Source organism: Macrotis lagotis, chromosome 5, assembly GCF_037893015.1.
Source record: "Macrotis lagotis isolate mMagLag1 chromosome 5, bilby.v1.9.chrom.fasta, whole genome shotgun sequence".
In the NCBI taxonomy this organism is placed as follows: Eukaryota; Metazoa; Chordata; class Mammalia; order Peramelemorphia; family Peramelidae; genus Macrotis; species Macrotis lagotis.
The window spans coordinates 74724039-74745512 of NC_133662.1; the positions used below are offsets into that span (position 1 = coordinate 74724039).

Consider the following 21474-nt stretch of genomic DNA (forward strand, 5'->3'; position numbering starts at 1 on the left):
AGATATCTGAAGCTAACAGTGTCCAAAATGGAACTTATCTTTCCCACTCAATTATCTTTTTCACATTTCCATATTTGTCCATGCTCTACCATCTTTATTTTTTCCCAGGTTCATAATCCACTCTTAAACCCTGTATGAACAGTTACCAGGTCTTTCCATTTCTCCTTCACAGAATTTCTCACCCTCAGTCCCCCTATTTATACATGAAAAGCTGCCTTAACCTTAATTCAGATCTTCTACATCTTGTACCTACATTATTTAAAAGGGCCTAGTTGATTTTCTTACCTCAAGTCTGCTGACTTCAGTCCATGCTCCACACTGGCAAAGTGACTTTCCTTTGGCATGGATACAACTTTATGACTGCCCTATTCAACTAAATTTTCTAGGATAAAACCAAACTTATTGTTAATTTTTAAAGAGTATACAACCTGACCCAACCTTTCCAACATTATTTGATATCACTTCTCCTAAACTTTGATCTTGCCAAGCTGCTGGCCTTCTCCCTAATAGCCCCAAGACCTGGAATGTTCTTTCTCTTCCCTCACTTATACCTATAAGGTCCCTTTCCTGACTTCATAATGTCCTTTTTCTCTTTCAGAGATGTCTTTAAATACCTTATTTTGCATCTCCACCTTACCAAGCTACCTTTCATTTCACTACCTTTTGAGTGTGTACACATTTATTAACAGATTTCATATTGTACATATACTTCATGTGTCCTTCCTTGTCTCTACCATTAAAATGTAGGCTCCTTGCAAATAGGGACTGTTTTTACTTTGTGGATTTTAATAGTGCCCGGCAAGTGTCTGCAATAAAGTAGGAGCTTAATGAATGCTTGTTGGTTGATTGATTTTAATTTTAAAACAGTAAGTTATTGGCAGATAAAATGAAACATGAAAGATTGCTTTAATGTACTATAAGTGTTTTTTACCAGGTTTTACAAAATAATGCAAAGTACCAGGTAGTACCAAAAAAATTGACCATAGGCAAACGCCTAGCACAATGCCTGCACCCTGCATTGCCTGGTGGAGTTCATAGAAAAGCACTTGAAACCTATGAGATTATCTTCAAAATCATTGGACCTAAGCGCCTTGCCAAAGATCTTTTTCTTTATAGGTAAGTGTCATTTTAGCGTTTATGTACACTATGTGATTATGTACACCATATGGTTTCCACGCAAACATTTTTTTAAAAAGAATTTATTTATATTACTATTTTATGCTTATTAAAAAAGTTCCTTTGTTTTATATTTTAAAATTAAAAGGGAAGCAGATTGCCTTAATGACAGCTTTTCATCTCTTAATATTAAAATCTTTGTGTGACTCATTTATACTATTCAGAGACATTTTTTAAAAAAAATCTAACACATCTGTTCATGATGGTGCATTTCTGTAACCCAGCCTCTGGGAAGACTGAGGCCAAAAGATCTCTTGAGCTTGGGAGTTCTGGGCTGTAGTAGACTTTTCCAGTTGGGTATTAGTATTAATATTATATACCCCTAGATATAGGAGGGATGGGAAGGACCAGGTTGTCAAAGGAAGGGTGAATCTAGTTAGGTTGGAAACAGAGCAGGTCAAAGCTTTTTTTGCCTGACTAATTTGCCTGACTAAACACAGTCTTTAAAAAATTAAAATTTCAATTTATTATGTTTCTTCCTTCCATCTTCATTGTTTTGTAAAATCACAATTTTGAGCCTTGGGGACTCATTGGGTGTAGTAATAGGAAAGTTTGGAAAAGAAGAGAGTATGCGAGGGAAAGATATTAAGTTCCATTTTGGACATAGTGAGTTTGAGATACCAATGGGACATTTATTTTGAGATACCCCAGACAAATTTGAACTATAAGATGACTGAACTGGATATGTAGATCTGGGAATCATCTGCATTGGGATGATAATTGAACCTATAGAAACTGATGAAATTACCAAGCAGTATAGTCTGGAGAAAGAAGAGAAGATGGTCCAGGACACAGAGCCATTGTAGACATTCATAGTTAATAATAAAACTTCAGTTTTCCAAGTGCTTTATATATGTTGTGCTTGCTATGTTATCTCATTTGATCCCCCATAATCCTCTGAGATAGATTATCTCCATTTTTTAGGGAGGAAATAGAACCCAAGAAATGAAGTAACTTGCCCAATGTCACATGGCCAGTGAGTGTCAAAAGCAGTATTTGAACTCAGGTCTTCCTGAGACCACATCCACTCAAACCACTGTTTACCTAGCTAGGGAACATGATCTGGATGAAGATTCTGCAAAGAATGCTTTGAAAAAGTGCTTACAGTGAATTCAGAAGAATAAGTGACAGATTACAGAGTCCAAAAGGATATACTTGAGATAAACCATTAGATCTTGCAATTAAGAGATATGAATTCATTTATGATTCCTTCAGTTTCTTTTACTGAGATTGTGTTATTCAAAATCTGTATCTTGTTCTTTTTTATATTCATATTTAAAAATTTTATTCATATTCACTCGCTTAATTTAAATTGTTAGTGTTGGCATATAATTTAGCAAAATAATTTCTAGTAGTTTTCTGATTTTTCTCTTTTGTAGCCACTTATCTTTTTTCATTTATGATATCAGCATATAGATTTTCTTTTAATTAGGTTAGCTAATGATTTATCTGTTTTATCAGGCTTCCCCCACTACCAATCCAGCTCTTAGTTTTATTTATCAATTCACTGGGATTTTATGTTCTCAAATTTATCTCATGATATTTAGGATTTCTATTTTTTGTGTTGTTTTTTTAATTGACAGTATTTAGTGATTAAAAAATTCTCCTAAGGACTGTTGTGATTGTATCCCACAAATTTTTATATATTTTTCTTTTGCCTTTTTCTTTATTTACATTATTATTTATGAAATTTGTTCTTTGATTCACCAATACTTTAGGATAAGATTATTTAATCTTTATTTAAGTTTTAATACTTTCTGCAATAACTCTTTATTGATTATAATGTTGATTTCTCTGTGGTCAGTAATAGATATGTTTGACATTATCTTCCAACTTTGAAATTTTTTTATTCTGAATATTTTTAATTTAACCACAACCAGCCAGTGTATCTCTGGCATATACTCTCCCTTCTAAATAAATAAATCTTTTTGTACAAGATTTAATGGCAAATAGTTAAATGCAGCAAGTATTAGTGATCATTCCATCTTCATTGGTCCCTTTCATAATACATTTTGCTTTCTTATCTTTGGTATATTTTGTCTTTATCTTTTCACAAATCCTCCTAAGATCCTGGAGACTTTCTGGTTGTTATAATTTAAGGAAATCATAAAATAGAGGGTATTCATTCATTCTGATATAAGCCTCAAGTTGTCCATTTATTATTGTCCATATTGGTGGAATATTAATATTTAATAAGTTATTTTTGCTTTGCTTTTTTAAAAAACAGTTCTGGACTTTTTCCTCTTCTTGCCAATGCTGCCATGTCTGTTAAACCAACACTGCTGAGTTTATATGAAATTTATTACCTGCCTTTGGGTAAAACATTAAAACCTGGTCTACAGGGATTGTTAACTGGAATTCTGCCTGGATTAGAGGAAGGATCAGAATACTATGAAAGGTAAGACAGTTGGAATTCATTTGGCAGGCATTACTTGTTCACTATTTATTGTTGATAAATAATAAATAATTTTTTTATTGTTTTCTTGAGATCATAAGTTTTAGCATCAATTTAGATCATAGAATTTATAGATTATTCTATTGAAGTTGAAAGACATTTTTTGAGATTAAATAATAATATAACAATTAATATATAATGTAATTATATGGTACTAATGTGATTACATAGCAATACTGAGGCCCAGGGAGTTTAAGTAACTTGCTTTAAGGTCACTCAATTGAAAATAGCAGAAAGCAGTATTTGAAACAACGTTCTTCAACTTCAAATACAATTCTGTCTTTAATCATTAGGAAAGTTCTATCCTCTATATTTTTCCCAATAATAATTTTATTATTATAATGTTACATGAATTTAGGGGGTAAAATTTTCTTCTGAAATGTTCTCATTGGAAAAAATTAAACTCCCTAGAGTTAACCAAATTTGGTCATTGTTGAACCAAACTTTCTAAACTTCTTGCTGAGTTGTTATTCCACCAAGTAATGATGTGGAGATTTTACATGATTAAACTTTGATTTTGGTCTACCTTGGTCTAATCTGCTTCTTTCTTTTGAAGGGGATATTTTAAGTGATAGTTTATTTAAACAAAAATTGACTTACAATCTGCTTTTTAAAATTCCATTAAGAATTTTCTTACAGAGAAACAAAAATTGCTAATCATTTTAAATATATTAATAGATTTGATTAAAGTGTTTGTAATAGGATGGTTTAAATTTTTATTGTTCTTAATTTTCTTCCTTTATGAAATCCTCAGATAATGGTAGAGAATAAGTCTTATAAATTACCTAAAGAATAACCATCCCTTTAGCGCTATTCTCAAAACTTCTATTAATCTTTTTAACCTATACATTTTGTTCCTTTGATTACTGTTTTTGGATAGTAGTTGATTTTACTTAGTTTGTAAATCTGTATCATTATGTTTTAAATGTCTTTCAGATTTTTTTAAAAAAGATGAAAAATTGTACATGAAAACCTGTATACCTTAACTATAGTTTAAAATTTAATATATGTTTTGAAATAGTTGAATTCATTGCTTTGGAAACAAAGTTATGTTATTTTGGTATTCGTTATAAATAGTATCTCAAAGAGGTGGTTTGTTAGTTTTGTCCCTAGTTTTACCTATAAGTAAATTGAAGCTGTAGAACATGATGTTTTTTGCCACCTGGCAAGTAAGCCAGGGGGCTTGATCCTAAAAGTGATCAAGATTCTGTCTTCAGTCTTAAAGTCTTAAAGCATGGCTTAAACAATCAGTATCAAAATGTGGTATTCAGTAAAGTGATAAAAAAAATTTTTTTTCTCAATCTGTAATGTAATAAATTAGAAAGACTGTGTTTCATGGTAAACTGTGAGAATTAAAATACATATATAATATATATATAATATATATAATAATGCCTGTAGTAACTTCTTCATTGATTTGTTTAAAGGTCAAATGAATTAATATTTGTAAAGCACTTTTCAAGTGATATATATGCATATTTATGTAATATATAAAAATAATTATTATTAGTGACAATGTCAGCTTAGAATTATGTAACATAGAAGTTTAAAGAAAGCTTTAGAGAAATTCTTAAAATATTATAAGCAAGCCACTGGACATATGTTACACCAAGAATTGTTCATGTTTTTCCTAAGTAGATTTGTGCTATTAGTTTTATCTTTCTATAAGAGAGTATTATATTTAATTTGTGTAAAACAAAACTCTCCAATGCTTCTTTTTGTTTTATGACTAATATGTTAAAAATTGTTAAAACATGATAGAAGAAAGAGGTAATTAATCAAAACCTTTTAGTACTAGCCAAAAAAATAGAAAAGAAGATAAATGGAAAAGATCATGAAATGAAAATTCAGAAATAACTGAATTACATAATCTAATATTCATTTAACCCAAAACATAAATTACTTAATAAGTTAAACTTTGATTTTGGTCTAGGCTTGGTCTAATCTGTTTCTTTTGAAGGGGATATTTTAAGTGATAATGTATCAAATTGTTCTCTGTCCTGTGAAGGGAAGGGAGACAGATTGAAAAATGTAGAAAAAAGATGAATGTTGAAAAATAACTTTTTTATAATTGGAAAAAGTAAAATAACATTTGAAAAAATAATTCTTTTGTTTTGTGTTGTAGAACTAACACCTTGTTGGAGAAGGTTGCTGCTGCAGTGGATCAATCAGCATTCTATAGTGCCCTCTGGGGTAGTCTTCTTACCAGCCCTGCTGTTCGTTTACCTGGAATCACTTACGTTCTTTCCCATTTGAACAGGAAGCTTTCAATGGAGGATCAACTTTATATAATTGGCAGTGATATTGAGCTAATGGTATGTACTAAAATGTTTTTATTTTCACTAAAAAAGCTGGTTTATGATACCAGTTACTATGTTTCAGTGATTTCTTTGAAAATATTAAACTTAGCTAATAACAAAATTTCCCCTTTGTTGCATCACTTTGTTTTTGTTGTTGTATTTTAATGTTTTACTTATTCTTTTAGTTTAGTTTTTTTTGGGGCAAGGCAATGGGATTAAGTGACTTGCCCAAGGCCATACAGCTAGGTAAATTATTAAGTGTCTGAGGCCAGATTTGAACTCAGATACTCCTGACTCCAGGGCCTCTGCTCTATCGACTGCGCCACCCAGCTGCCCCTATTTATTCTTTTAAAAAAAATTTAGTATCTCTGTCAATGTTTACTTATTTTTATCCTTCCTTCTTCCCCTAAAAGAAGGCCCTTCCTTTTAAAAAAATACATTTAGGGAAACAAAAGAATCAATATATTGACTATTTCTGAAAATGTATGTTTCATTCTACACTTCTAATACATTACTTCTGCCAAGTAACTACTTCAACTGATTTGTTTTAATCATCATTCTTCTTTAATCTTAATGAGTCATTATGTTCTGAAGTCTTCCAGATTTGTTTTCCATTCCAATATTCTTACCCTGTAAATTCTTTAGATTCCGTTCAATTTACTCTGCATCAGTTCATACAAGTTTTCCATAAATCAATTAGTCATCATTTTTACAATGCAGACTTTATTTTTTATTCACATACTACAACTTGTTTAGCTTAACCCTAGTTGATGGACTGTACTTTATTTTTAGTTTTTTTGCTGCCACAAAAAGTTCTGCTATAAATATTTTGATGTATGGAATTTTTGGCTCAAAGAATATAAACATTTTAGTTTTATTTTAATTTTTTTTGCATTATTCCAGTTTGTTTTTTCTGAATGTTTGTATTAGTTCACAGCTTCACCAACTGTGCATTGATGTGGTTTTCTTTTTATAATTCCTCCAGCACTGACTTTTTCTGACTTTTGTTATCTTTGCCTGTGTGTGTGGTAAAATCATGGGGCTCTTTTGATTCCCATTTAACTATTTTTGTTCTTCTCCTACTTTAAATTTATTCAACAAATAGTTTTTCAATTCATTTAATCAAAATTTCTAATCACCTCTCTCTCATGTCCCTTCCCTTCAAGCCAAGATAAACAAATATATCATTAAATGCCTGCCATGTTCAAGGATTGTTATATAAGTGCTAAGGTAAAATGAAAAGCCAAAAAGATTCCCTCCTTAACTCATGGTCCAATGGGGAAATACTGTGCAGTAACTGTTCAAACAAAATATATATTTAAATTGGAAACAAGCTCTGAGGGAAGACACTAAGACTAAGGAGGAGAGCTGGAAGATGGTCAACATCACTAAGACTAGAAAGAGGAGGTTCCAGATAAAAGATAAAGATAAAGACCTTTACAGGTCATAGATAAGTAGATTCCTGACCTCTGGTACTCTTTTAATTTTTAAAAATCCCATACTCTTAGGGGTGGCTAGGTGGCACAGTGGATAAAGCACCAGCCCTGGAGTCAGGAGTACCTGGGTTCAAATCCAGTCTCAGACAACTTAATAATTACCTAGCTGTGTGGCCTTGGGCAGGCCACTTAACCCCATTTTCCTTGCCAAAAAAAACCCCCTAAAAAATCCTATACTCTTGTGGATTACATGTCATTTGGGGGATATTGTGGCATATGGTATAATGTTGATCTAAACTTAATTTTCACTTGGTTGGCTTTCCATTTCCTTAGCAATTATTGTCAGATAGTAAGTAATTTATGTTTTGGATTTATCGAATATTAGATTATGTAATTAGTTATTTCTGAGTGTTCATTGCATGATCTTTTTCCATTTATCTTCTTTTCTGTTTTTTAGACTAGTACTAAAAGATTTTGATAATTACCTCTTTCTTCTATCATTCAGGCATATGATGTTTCTAATGTAAAATATATAAAGAGATTCTTTTGAATTTCTTTAAAATCACCATATTTTGTTAGAATGAATGTACCCAGAATATTCTTCTTACTAATTTTTCTATTTTGGCATAATTTCACTCAGGGCATTCTCTTTGCAGGTAGAAGCAGTAAGTACTTCAGTACAGGATTCCAGTGTCCTTGTACAGAGAAGTACTCTGGATCTTATACTCTTCTGCTTTCCTTTCCATATGAGTCAGGTAAAATATTAGTGATATTAATTTAAGGTACTTATTTTAAAAAACCAATTGATTGCCATTGGTAGAGGTATTATATAAATAAGCATTTTTGATATAAGTTAACATGTATCTTTTTTGTGGTTGATAAAACAATTGGTAGAAAAAGAATAGGGGGATTTTAGGATGTGAGATGGTTTTGATCTGAACCTGTAACTTTATCCTATAGGAGACTCCTTTCACCATTGCAGATAAACAATTGTCCTATAATTGTCTTAGATGCTGGGCCACACAGAGCCCAAGTGACTTTTCCAGTGTCACACAGTCAGTTTATGTCAGAGGACAAACTCTGATCACACAAATATTCCTGAGCCTGAGACTTTTTTATTATTCCACATGACTTCTTAAAACAGGATTTTTTTCAAAGAGCAGAATTTATAAGTAAGCTTGAGGAACTGAAGGGGAATCATTCTTAAAGTAAAATGAAATGGATTATTCAACAGTTTTTAAAAGATTCAACTATGTCTATTACTGTCTTAAGTCGTCCTTATAAAAATATAATGTAAAAGGTAAAAAGAGGACAAAGCACAGGGATCAAGTCAGTATTAACTCTTCCTGACATTGTATTCCTGCTGCCTCTACCTTGGTCATTACCCATCTTGACTGTTTGAAATGTAGGAGCCATATCATTTTCCTTGGAGATCTGACTGCAATTGGAAGGACATTTTAACCGCTCTTTGTCATTCTGTAGTGCTTGTACTACAGTTGATTAAAACTAGCTCATGAGTTCACAAAAAAAGCATCTTGTTGACTTCAATTAATTTCCTCATTTGTGAAGTCTGAATTCCTGTATATATTCAGAAATCTTGATTGAGTGCTTAGTATGAAACTTGAGCATTTCTTTATTGCCAAAGTAAGTTTAATAATAGGAGAAAAGTTTTGGTCTCTAATGTTACAAAGACAGCAAATGATAGTGATTGTTAGTAATGCAGTTTGGTATAGGGATTCCTATTAAATAGTTATTTTCTTTGCTAATTGTTCATAACTGGGATAGCACTAAGCAAATTCTTCTGTTCCCTTTTTTGTCATTCCCCTCTTGCCAGTTCCTCTCCTATCCCAAATTAGGTTCCCTTCTCAAACACCAAGGATCTAATACTATGCTCTGGCTTTATAAGTTCTCTTTATTTGTTATCTTATCAGAGCTTACCTTTCAGTGCTATTTATCCCACCATACTTTAGTCTTTTTCCTCATTATTTTTCAACATCTGCTTTTCTTTCTCGCATCAGTAATAGTCTAAATGTACAACACCCTATTACCTAAAAGACCACTGCTCAAATCAAAACTAATCTGATAAAGTAATTCATTTTATTGTGTTGATGGTCAATAATAACTTTATATTAGATGACATATTTGTATCCTCTTAGAGGTTTAAACTTTAAAAAGTTGTTAATTGTGGAATCATTGGACTCTGTTGATAGCCCTGAAATTGTTATTTTAAATACTGATTTTTTTTCATATTCCTGAAATATACATTCTAATTGACAGACTTTGATTTTCTAAGAACCCAAATTGTATGCTTCTTTGAACTGAAAACAATCTTCTTTAGTGAAGACTAGCCTATTAACATAAAAAAGTTCACTGGGATAGTAAGCAAGAAAATAGAAAGAAATAAGTTGAGAAATCAAAAATACAGAATTATTTCTAATTCCTCATTGTTAGCATGAATTTGTTTAAATAGAAATTCAAAAGAAAAAGTTTGAAATGAAGCATGTTCCATTCCTTTTTTCTAGGCAACTCGTCCTGACATGATCAGGATCTTGTCAGCAGCTCTTCATGTGGTTCTAAGAAGGGATATGTCTCTAAATCGCAGGCTTTATGCATGGCTTCTAGGTAGGTATGTGATGTGGGTGTATGATTAAACTTGGAAAAAAAATTGAAAGTGCTACATCTGGGGGGGGGAATCTGTGACTTAAAGAAATTGCTGAGATTTTATGTGTTTGGGTTGATTTTTTTTTAAATTAATACTAATTTACTGAGTATGTGGCATTAAGAAAGTGTGAAAACTTTTTAATTTTAAATTTTATTTATTTAAGGCAGTGGGGTTAAGTGACTTGCCTAAGGTCACATAGGCAATTATTAGTGTCTGAAGCTGGATTTGAAGTCAGGTCCTCCTGACTCCAGGGCTGGTGCTCTATCCACTGTGCCACTTAGCCGCCCCCGAAAACTTCTTAGGGAAAATGCATGATATAAATATTGTGGATTCATTTGCTTCTTTATTTCATGTAATAATAAAATTTATAAGAGGACATATATGAATTCAGATTCCCCTAATGATCATTTCTTAATTTGATTTATAGTTATACATTATAAAAGAAGACCTCATTGGAACTTAATTGAATCCATTAGGTCATATAATTTTTCTGTAATTATAATTGTGATAATGCAAATATCTGCATTTCATGGATGAATTAATCAAAAATAATTTTTTATCTTAAAGCCATGAAGTCCCTTAAAGGATTGTGGACAGAAGTTGAGTGGGGCAGTGACTCTTCTACCCAGAGTAGATTCTTCTCTCATTCAACATTTTGTTGGTTTTGTAGAGAGATTTCTCCTGAGTGGTACACATATCTACTCTCAGAAATTTGCCAAGGAGAATTCACAGGCCCCACCAAATTCTAATCTTGAGCCTTACCACACAAAGAACTTTATGGAGATTAATGAGATGTTTACATTTGTGTATTAAGGGATATAAAATTTGCCTACTATATCCTGAAAAATTATATTATTTGGTAAGCAGGAGACTTATTCTGGAAGAATGTCATTCACACAGAATTTCATTTTATTAAACTTTATAAAATTATCTCTCTTGCTGCCATTAAATGGACTACAAATTGGTATGTGTTGGCCATTATTGAGACCTATGGTTTTTAAATTGATGATGTAGATTTTTTATGGTTAGAATACTAATGTGTTTTATATTTGTTTGCTTGGAGGCTTTGATAACAATGGTGTTATCATAGGACCCAGAAGCACAAGACATAGTAATCCTGAGGAACATGCCACTTATTATTTCACTACTTTTTCAAAAGAAATGTTGGTTCAGGTAATAAATGCCTTAATTTACTCTTTTGTTATTCAATATATTCAAACTATAAGCCCCCCAATAGCAATCTTTTTTCAATCCTGCTAGTGTTTAACTACTGTATACTTTTTGTATATTGCATTTAATCATTCTTAAGCATCTAGAACCTCAAAGAGTAAGAAAGATTTCAGTGGCCAGCTATTCCAACCTTCACCTGAGCAAGAATCCTTTCTGTATCATGTAAAAAAGCAAGTCATCCATAATTGACTTGAAAACTTCCAGTAATGAGGATCCAACCTCATGTTGGAAATTAGTCTACCTTTTCATTACATCAAACCCAAATTTGCCTTACATATGAGAGCTTTCCATATACTTGAGGGCGGATATAATTTGACTTCTCTTAATATTCTTAATTATTTCAATTAGTTTTCATACTTCGTGAATTTCAGACCCTTTACTATCTAGTTTGCCTTCCTCTAAACATTTTCAAGTTTACCCAGAATGTGGGGCCCAGAATTAAAATACAGTGCTTTAGATAGAGTGTGATGAAGGGCCCACTACATACATGGATATAAGATCTCTACGTGCGATCTCAGATTGCTTTAGTTTTTGTGACTGCTGTCTAATGTTGACAACAATAATGTGAAGGAAAAGAGCATTGAAGGTCTTGAGAACTCTGATCAATGCTATGACTATGCATGACCTCAGAAGACTCCTGGTGAAGCATGTGTCTGGATGGAGCTGTGAAGTACTACTACTACTAGTGGAGAATAAGATAGCCAAAATCTTTGTCTTCTCATCTCTACCTCTGTTATGCATAGAGGTTCTATTGGTGGGAGTGGTGAGTTAGCATATGACTGATCTTTCCTCTTAACAGTTTTTTATCTTCTTTTTTTTAATCTTTTTTTTTTTTGCAAGGCAATGGGGTTAAGTAGCTTGCCCAAGGCCACACAGCTAGGTAATTATTAAGTGTCTGAGGTCGGATTTGAACCCAGGTACTCCTGACTCCAAGGCTGGTGCTCTGTTCACTGCACCACCTAGCCGCCCCTCTAACAGTTTTGTAAAAATGCTTTAATGATACTTTTAAACATATCACTTTTGCTTATTAGCAAATTCCTTACCACCCTGTAAAATCCCTATTTTTCACAGGGCAATATAAGTTTAGCAAAGTTAATCAAGACTTTAGCTATGTCTGATAGTTTATACCTCATTTTGTACCTGTTGTCCATTCCCTCTCTGTTGAGAGGCAGATTTTTCACCTGCAGATCTCTAAAGTTATGATTGGTTCTGAAGCATTTCAGTATTGTTTTCCTTTACATTACTATGGTCATCATGTACATTATCCTCCTTCTTTTGCTTACTTCATTCTGCCTTAGTTCATGCAAGTCTTTCTAAGTTTTCCTGAATTTTTCAGACATCATTTTTTTCTTGTTAAAGATTTTATTTATTTTGAGTTTTACAAATTTTCCCCAATCTTACTTCCCTTCCCCCACCCCCACAGAAGGCAATTTGTCAGTCTTTACATTATTTCCATGTTATACATTGATCCAAATTGAGTGTGATGAGAGAGAAATCGTATCCTTAAGGAAGAAACAAAAAGTATAAGAGATAACAAGATCAGACAAAAAGATATCTGGTTTGGTTTTTTTTTTTTCTAAATTAAAGGAACTAGTCCTTGAACTTTGTTCAAACTCCATAGTTCTTTATCTGGATACAGATTGCAGATAGCCCCAAATTGTCCCTGATTGTTGCACTGATGGAATGAGCAAGTTCATCAAGGTTGATCATCACCCCCATGTTGCTGTTAGGGTGTACAGTGTTTTTCTGGTTCTGCTCATCTCACTCAGCATCAGTTCATGCAAATCCCTCCAGGCTTTCCCTGAATTCCCATCCCTCTTGGTGTCTAATAGAACAATAAGTGTTCCATGACATACATATACCACAGTTGCCTAAGCCATTCGCCAATTGAAAGACATTTACTTGATTTCTAGTTCTTTGCCACCGCAAACAGGGCTGCTATGAATATTTTTTTACAAGTTATGTTTTTACCCTTTTTCATGATTTCTTTAGGGTATAGACCCAGTAGTGGTATTGCTGGATCAAAGGGTATGCTCAGTTTTGTTGCCCTTTGGGCATATTTCCAAATTTCTCTCCAGAGTGGTTGGATGAGTTCACAGCTCCACCAACAGTGTAATAGTGTCCCAGATTTCCCACAACCCTTCCAACAATGATCATTATGCTTTCTGGTCATATTGACTAGTCTGAGAGGTGTGAGGTGGTACCTCAGAGAAGCTTTAATTTGCATTTCTCTAATAAGTAATGATTTAGAGCAATTTTTCATATGACTATGGATTCCTTTGATCTCATCTGTAAATTGCCTTTGCATGTCCTTTGACCATTTATCAACTGGAGAATGGCTTTTTTAAAAAAAATATGACTCAATTCTCTGTATATATATTTTAGAAATGAGTCCTTTGTCAGAATCATTAGTTGTAAAGATTGTTTCCCAATTTATTACATTTCTTTTGATCTTGGTTACAGTGGTTTTATCTGTGCAAAAGCTTTTTAATTTAATGTAATAGAAATCATCTAGTTTGTTTTTAGTGATTTTCTCCATCTCTTCCTTAGTAATAAACTGCTCTCATTTCCATAGACCTGACAGGTAAACTAGTCCTTCATCTTCTGATTTGCTTATAGTATTGTTTTTTATCAGACATCATTTTTTATAAGGTACAGTAACATTCTTTAGAATCATATACTTAGGACAAGGGTTCTTACCTTTTTTATGTCCTGAACCCCAGCCTGGTGAATCCTATGGACCCCTTCTCAGAATTTTTTTCAGTAATTAAAACAAAACACATAGGATTACAAAGAAAAACAATTATATTGAAATAAAGGTGTTTTTTTCCCAATCCAAGTTCACAGACCTTACAGGGTACTTGGACCTTAGGTTAAGATCTAGAGTAAGGCTATGAGGGATTTCAAAGGCTGCCTCATAGTCCCCCTAGTTTTCATTTATGAAACTGAGGCCCAGATTGATTTGCACCCTTTGTCTCCAGACCTTGTGTACCGTACCATGCTGCTTTCTTCCATTATGTTCACATTATGTTCACCATTTGTTCAGCTGTTCCCCCTCAGTGGGTGCCTAATGTAAAGGTACTTTCCTTCTAGATTTTTCCTATGATTAAAAATTCTGCATAAATATTTTGGAGGAGCTTTTCCCTCTGTCTTTGTTATTATTAGACTAATATCATTGAGTTAAAATTCTTTAGTGAAATTTTAATTTGTTTTCCAGAATAGTTGAACTAATTCACAGTTCCACCAATAATGCATTTGTATGTCTGTCCAACATTTGTCATATTTATCTTTGTCATCTTTACCAAACTGATAGATGTAAGTTGATACCTCTATTGTTTTAATTTTCATTCCTCTTTATTACTTATGACCTGTAGAATTCTTTCCTATGAAACTTATGCTTTTTCATAGCTTTCTTAAACTGTGGAAATAGTTTCTGGGCTTTTTTTTTTTCCTGTTTGGGTTAGGGTTTTTCCTCAATGAAAAGCCTGGAGCCCAACTCATGGAATCTCCCAGGGAGCTGGTGGCACAGTGGATAGAATGTTGGGTCTGGAATCAGATAGACTTGAATTCAAACTACCTTCATAGCAAGTGCTAAGCACAGGGCCAAACACATTGTAGGTATTGTGTAAATGCTTTTTTCCCCACATGCTCCCACCAAAAGCTTTGAAATCCCCTATCAATGACTTTCCAACAAGAATACAACTGATAAAACTACATTTTAGTGGAATATTTTTGAATAACTCTGTGTCCAACCCCAACCAGTTAATATATTTCTTCCTTCCTACTCTGGTACTTCTCTTGTTGAAAGAAATTTCCAAATAAGAATCATGTAACTGTTGAAGTGACTCCTCAGAATGAACTGAAAATGGAGAGAATTGCGAGTATCATTGATTACCAGTTACAGATTATCATCTTTATAAGAAAAACAATAAGATGATACTGTTGTGCATTAGTCATAATTTTACATCCAAGGATAAGAAACTGCATTTTCCTTCATGAGGAAAAATAATCAGACTTGGGAAAATTATTTCAGCAAAGTAAATTCAGTAGAGTAAAAGGATGTTATGTTACCTTCATGTGTGTTGCTATCCTGTAGTTTTTTGATCACATACAAACATGTCATGCATGCCTCGTTTTTTTATATTTTTCATTATCAGTCACAGACTATAATTTTTCTATTTACTAATTTGCATTTTTCTCTCCTTTTTAAAAGGCAATGGTAGGAATCTTACAAGTGAATGGTTTTGGAGAAGAAAGTACCCTAATGCAGGACCTAAAACCCTTTCGCATTTTAATCAGTTTACTGGACAAACCTGAGCTAGGTAATAATGTTTATATTCTATATAACACACACATTAAAAAAAAACCCTCAGTGAACTATATATATATATTAAAGACAACTATCTGTCATCTCACAGGTCACCTTACTAGGTAACATTTAAATGTAGGTTCTCAGTTTCTGATTTAAAAGGCATGCCTAGAAAATTCAACTTTTTACAGTGGGTGTTACTAAGTAGTTCTTTTTTTTTTAGCTTTTATTTATTATTTAAGGCAGTGGGGTTAAGTGACTTGCCCAAGGTCACACAGCTAGGCAATTATTAAATGTCTGAGGCTGGATGTGAAGTCAGGTCCTCCTGACTCCAGGGCTCATGTTCTGTCCATTACTCCACCTAGCTGCCCCTGCAAAGCAGTTCTCTAGATGAGCTCCTCAACTGTATTGACATGCTACATATGTGACAGGTTTTGCAAATGACTCTGCAGTTTAGGCATTTTTAGTGACTTAATGTCTTAATGTAAAAAGATAGAAATTCAGTCATTTCCCCATTTTATTTCACTTAGAATTTATGTCTAAAAGCAAAGAAAGAAAGAGGATTTGGAGTAACCCTTATTGATTCCTGCAATATAATTGTATATGTTTCTTCTCATTTGCATATTTTGACTTTAGTCAAACATGGTTCTAACATGGAATTTTAGTTATAATAGCTTAGTCAGAAATAATATAAATCAAGAATTGACAACTCAAAAGTTTGCAATTACTATGATACCTGAAAAATTGCTTCAAGACAGAAAACTCTCTTGATGTGTAGTCAGCATACACTTATTGAGAAATTTTAACTAAACTGCTTAAGGGGATCTGTGATATCTTATCATTGTTACTCTTCCCTCTAATGGTGCATATTTGCAACTTTCCTCTGGTTTTTTAATAATGCTATTTTTTTCACATTTTTCTTTAAGTACTTTACAGATAATCCCTATATGCCACAGCCCTTTCTCTTTTTATATTCTGAGTGAAGCACCCAACTTATTTATCAGTGTTACTTCTCACTTGTGCCACAAGAACAACCTAATTTATTTTTCCAATAATAATTTTGCTCTGTGGTATCCCTTAAGTTATATTTTTATTATTAGTATTTTATTTTTGTAATGACATATTATGAAAATTTTTCAACTTTGATCCACTTGTGTATTTATAATTATACATTTTTCTACCCCCCTCCCTTCCCACCCACCCCACCTCCCTTAGCAGCAAACAGTCTGGTAAAAGTTGTACATGTACAATTGTGTTTAACATATTTACATATTAATCTTTTTGTGTATGAGGAATTAAGACTAAGGAAAAAGGAAAAAACCATGAGTTAGAAAGGAAAAACATAAGAGAAGTATTAAGTGACCATAGTATCCATTCAGATTCTGTGGTTTCATTTTTGGGGGTTTTTTTCCCCTCTGGATGTGAATGGCTTTGTCCATAACTTGTCTCCTAGGGTTGTCCTAGCTCTCTGAACTGCTGAGAGGATCTTTATCCATCATAGTTGATCAGCTCACATTGTTGATAATGTGTGCAATGGTCTCTTGGTTCTGCTCCCTTCACTCAACATCAGTTCATGTAATTCTTTGCATTCTTCTCTTAAAGTTTGACCAATAGTACTCCATAATATTCATATACTATAACTGGTTCAACCATTCCCCAATTGATGGGCATTCTTCAGTTTACAATTCTAAATCACATTTAAAACATATGCCATCATTGGACTACATTTCACCTATGCCAATCATACATAGTTATGTTGTCCTCCAGGTCTTCCGTAACTTCAGTTTCTTGAAAAATGGATTGTTTGAAGATTCACAACTATAAATCCTGGCCAGAAAAGTAGTTTTATTTAAAAGTTGGACCTTTCTACCCAATTTCAGTTTGGTATCATTAATAGCATTGTGAAGTTTCCCAAATGCAGCATGACCATCTTGCCTTCCTCCTGTTCTATAATGAACCCATCTCTTCTCTCTACTTTATGTGCCTCAAATATATGTACTAATTTAGTGACTAGGCCATCCAACCACAACAAGTCGATAATATTTGTAATGTATTTAGCATACAGTGCTTGCTTAAGAAATGCTTATTTCGGGGCGGCTAGGTGGCATAGTTGATAAAGCACCGGCCCTAGAGTCAGGAGTACCTGGGTTCAAATCTGGTCTCAGACACTTAATAATTACCTAGCTGTGTGGCCTTGGGCAAGCCACTTAACCCCATTTGCCTTGCAAAAACCTAAAAAAAAAATGTTTTTTTCCTTTAAAATATGTTAAATTGGGGTGGCTAGGTGGCATAGTGGATAAAGCACCGGCCTTGGAGTCAGGATTACCTGGGTTCAAATCTGGTCTCAGACACTTAATAATTACCTAGCTGTGTGGCCTTGGGCGAGCCACTTTAACCCCATTTGCCTTGCAAAAACCTAAAATAAAAAAATAATATTAAATTGAATTATCTTTAGGAATCATTTGAGGAAAGATTAAAGCAATAAAAATAATGCTATATCACATCTTTGAGATTATATTTTTAGTCAATTGCTTCTTAAAAGCTAAAAGATCAAACTGGTTTGTTTACTTTAATGATGCAAATGCTAAAAATTTCTAATAATGAATTTTCTGTTTTACAACTTAAAACATATTTTCATTAGTTGCTTTATTGTTTTCTGAGAATAGCCACATAAAATGTCTAATTATATTAGACCATATGAATCTGAATGAAGTGAGTAGGGAGAGAAATTATTTAAGATATTTAATTATGTAAAGCAATCTTTATATGATCGTTTGTCAATGTGTAATTATTGTATTTACTTTTAAATTTGTTATAGGACCTGTCATATTAGAAGATGTTCTGATTGAAGTTTTTAGAACATTGTATACACAGTGTAGAGCAGAATTGGATCTTCAAGTAGAACCACCCTTCAGCAAAGATCATACACAGTTAAGCAGGTACAAAAATGGCTTCTCTGTTTCTAAAACATAACTCAATACATCACATATTTGCTTAATAAGTTCTAAAGTGATAGCTGTTTTAAAATTGGAAATAAGTAAATAATTTCACCATTTCCATATTCCAAAAATATATTTAAAAAGCAAAGGTATCAGGGATTCACTGGGTGTTTGCAGTCTTTAGTTTTAACCTCATTCAAGAGACTAACAATGAACTTCACAGATTCACAAATATCATATTATATATAGTTATTTTAAATGCATTAGATATAGCCTACTTGCATTTCAAAGAGCAATCAGTAAGCTTTTCATTATGCAAGATGGAGAAATATGAACTGGATAGTACTATTAAGTATATTCATTAAGAAGAGAACTATAAGTGAGAGGACAGTATTAACTTAGAGATGTGATATATCTCTCACTTTGACCTCATCAATCCTCAACATTTTTTCTAATAATTTCCATGAAAACAAACAGCCAACCTAACTACACAGATAACTAATAAATTTTATGACAAAATGAGAATCCAAAAAGATCTCTGTAGTCTGGAATGATGGACTCACTGTTAAATTGAAATTTTAGTAGATATATGTGAAGTCCCTCACCTAAATTCAAAATTTAATAAGGATAGGTTAGAGAAGTTAGGGTAGAATGGCAGGAGATGACTGCATAGCAAATTAAATGAACAAGAATTGGGGCTTTTAGATGACTACAAGGTTATTACAACTCATTTAGGTGATGGCTGCCAATAAAAAAGATCTTAGACTTTAGTAATAAAGTGTGAACAATGACTCGTATTTTTTACTTGTTAGACAACTTTTGGAGTAGTTTTTAGTCTATGCTTCTTTTATTTTTAGAGGGGACGAACAAAGACTGGAGCGTTTTTGCTCAAGAAAAGGACAAAAGGGTATTTAACTTGAAAAAGAGAAGACTTAGAGTTCATATGGTGTCAGTATTGAAATATTTGAGTGATTGTTAACTAGAAAAGAAACTGTGTTCTGCATAACCTTCAAGAGAAATAGGGTCAGTGTCAAGTTATAGGGAAGTAGCCCTCATCTTAAAAGAGGGAATAATTTTCTAACCTCACAATGGAACAGATTATCCTACAAAATAGTATGTATGAACACTTGTTGGCAGTGCTGTGGAAAAGTTGCCTGACTTGGATGAAAAGTGGAACTAGATAATGTCTGAGATCTCCTCAGCTTAAGATTCTGTGATTCTTGTTACTCTCAATTTTAGATATATTTTTGTGACTTATAAAGTATTTTATACACATTATCTCACATAAGATATCCTCAGACTTTCAGATTTGAATTGTTACTTAGTGGATAGTACAGATCCTTTAGTACACTAATTATAATAACTTGTGTATAAACATGGAAAATAAATGTTTTACATAGTTTGTTAACTTTACTACAAATTTAACTTTTACTGGTATCAAAGCATAATACATAGTACAAAAATATTCCTACATTGTTAATTTAGGAATGGGAAAGAGGGGTAGGAAGGTACTATATTTGCCACCATCCATTTATTTATTTATTTATTTGTTTATTTGTTTATTTATTTATTTTCTTTTTTTAGCAAATTGAGGGAAAATAAGAAAACAGCAGAATTGATTAAAACTGCGAATCTCCTCTTTAATTCCTTTGAGCCTTATTACATGTGGGATTATATTGCACGGTGGTTTGAAGAATGCTGTAGGTATGTAAAGACTAATTGATTTGAGTAAAATATGCATTCAGAAGTGGTTCTTTTCTATTTTGCTTAAAAATTTGACAAACCAAAGAAAGATTTTTTTTGTAGCATTTCTATGATATAATTATACAAAATCATATACTACTATTACTAATTTAGTTTTTAAATGTAATTAGCATCTTGATGTATGTGGACTTGGTTATAATAGAAGGCATTTACTTAATCCTTTACACTTTACAAAGTACTTTACAAACTCAAATATAAAATCTCTTCACAACTTTTGGGGGGAGTAAGTATTGCTCTCCCTATTTTGCAAGTGAGAAAATGGAGGCTCAGAGCAATAAAGGACTTACTGAAGATCACATAGCTACGTGTCAGACAGAACTTGATTCTACAGATGTTCTTCTGACTCCAACTCTGCTACATCCTTCATTCTACTGTGCTGGTTTTGTTAAATATTCAAGGAGCCTTTATATACTGTACAATATAGCCAAGATGCAAAAGGTCTAATTTGTTATTATAGTAAATATATTTAAAAGCACCTTTCTCAAGCAAGAAGAGAGAATTTGATCTTTTAAACTTTCTCATGTACTCTTATTTGAAGAGCCAATATTGTTTGACCCTGTTCCCTCACTCTGATGTATATTTATTTCCTTAATACTTGAGTAGAGTTTGGTGGAACTCTATCCTAGCCTCAAGAGTCTAAGTCAGGATTGGGCAATTGTTTTTCAAGAACACTATATTTGGAATTTTAAGAACTGGAAGGACCTGAGAATTCATCTCTATCTAGACTAACTTCCCATCTCATTCAAGTATACCTGGAGTCAGGAAATTTAAATCCAACTTCAGATACTACTTGTGTGACCCTTGGGAAGTCACTTAATCTTTTTCGCCTCAGTTCCTTCATCTGTCAAATGAACTGGAGAAGGAAATGGCAAATTCTTCTAGTATCTTTGCCTTGAAAATCCCAAATAAGGTCATGAAGCAATGATTGAAAAATAACTAAACAATAGGATTCTATTGTGGTGTTTTTTTTGTTTTGTTTTGTTTTTTAGTTTTTGCAAGGCAGTGGGGTTAAGTGGCTTGCCCAAGGCCACACAGCTAGGTAATCATTAAGCGTCTGAGGCCAGATTTGAACTCAGGTACTCCTGACTCCAGGACTGGTGCTCTATCCACTGCGCCACCTAGCTGCCCCAACAATGAGGATTCTAAAAGATAGGTAAGGAAGGAATTCATTTCAGGAAGATGTCTGTATTATGAATTGTGTGT

General features: G+C 32.9%; 1 protein-coding gene across 8 annotated transcripts in view; it reads left to right on the forward strand.

The window, feature by feature from the left end:
* The window catches only part of DOP1A (DOP1 leucine zipper like protein A), a 107586-nt gene that overhangs the window by 30645 nt on the left and 55467 nt on the right, over positions 1-21474 (forward strand). For 6 of the 8 annotated variants that reach the window (XR_012468479.1, XM_074237392.1, XM_074237395.1 and 3 more), the window contains 9 exons: positions 935-1116; positions 3404-3574; positions 5757-5946; positions 8024-8122; positions 9890-9989; positions 11093-11202; positions 15473-15581; positions 18387-18507; positions 20092-20211. Coding sequence is in view for 7 of the 8 variants with exons in the window: in XM_074237392.1 (XP_074093493.1) it covers positions 935-1116; positions 3404-3574; positions 5757-5946; positions 8024-8122; positions 9890-9989; positions 11093-11202; positions 15473-15581; positions 18387-18507; positions 20092-20211 (1202 nt within the window). In the remaining variant the exon portion in view is untranslated. Of the gene's footprint in view, positions 1-934; positions 1117-3403; positions 3575-5756; positions 5947-8023; positions 8123-9889; positions 9990-11092; positions 11203-15472; positions 15582-18386; positions 18508-20091; positions 20212-21474 lie in introns of those variants that run through there. The other 2 variants (XM_074187077.1, XM_074187078.1) reach the window with 2 other exon arrangements.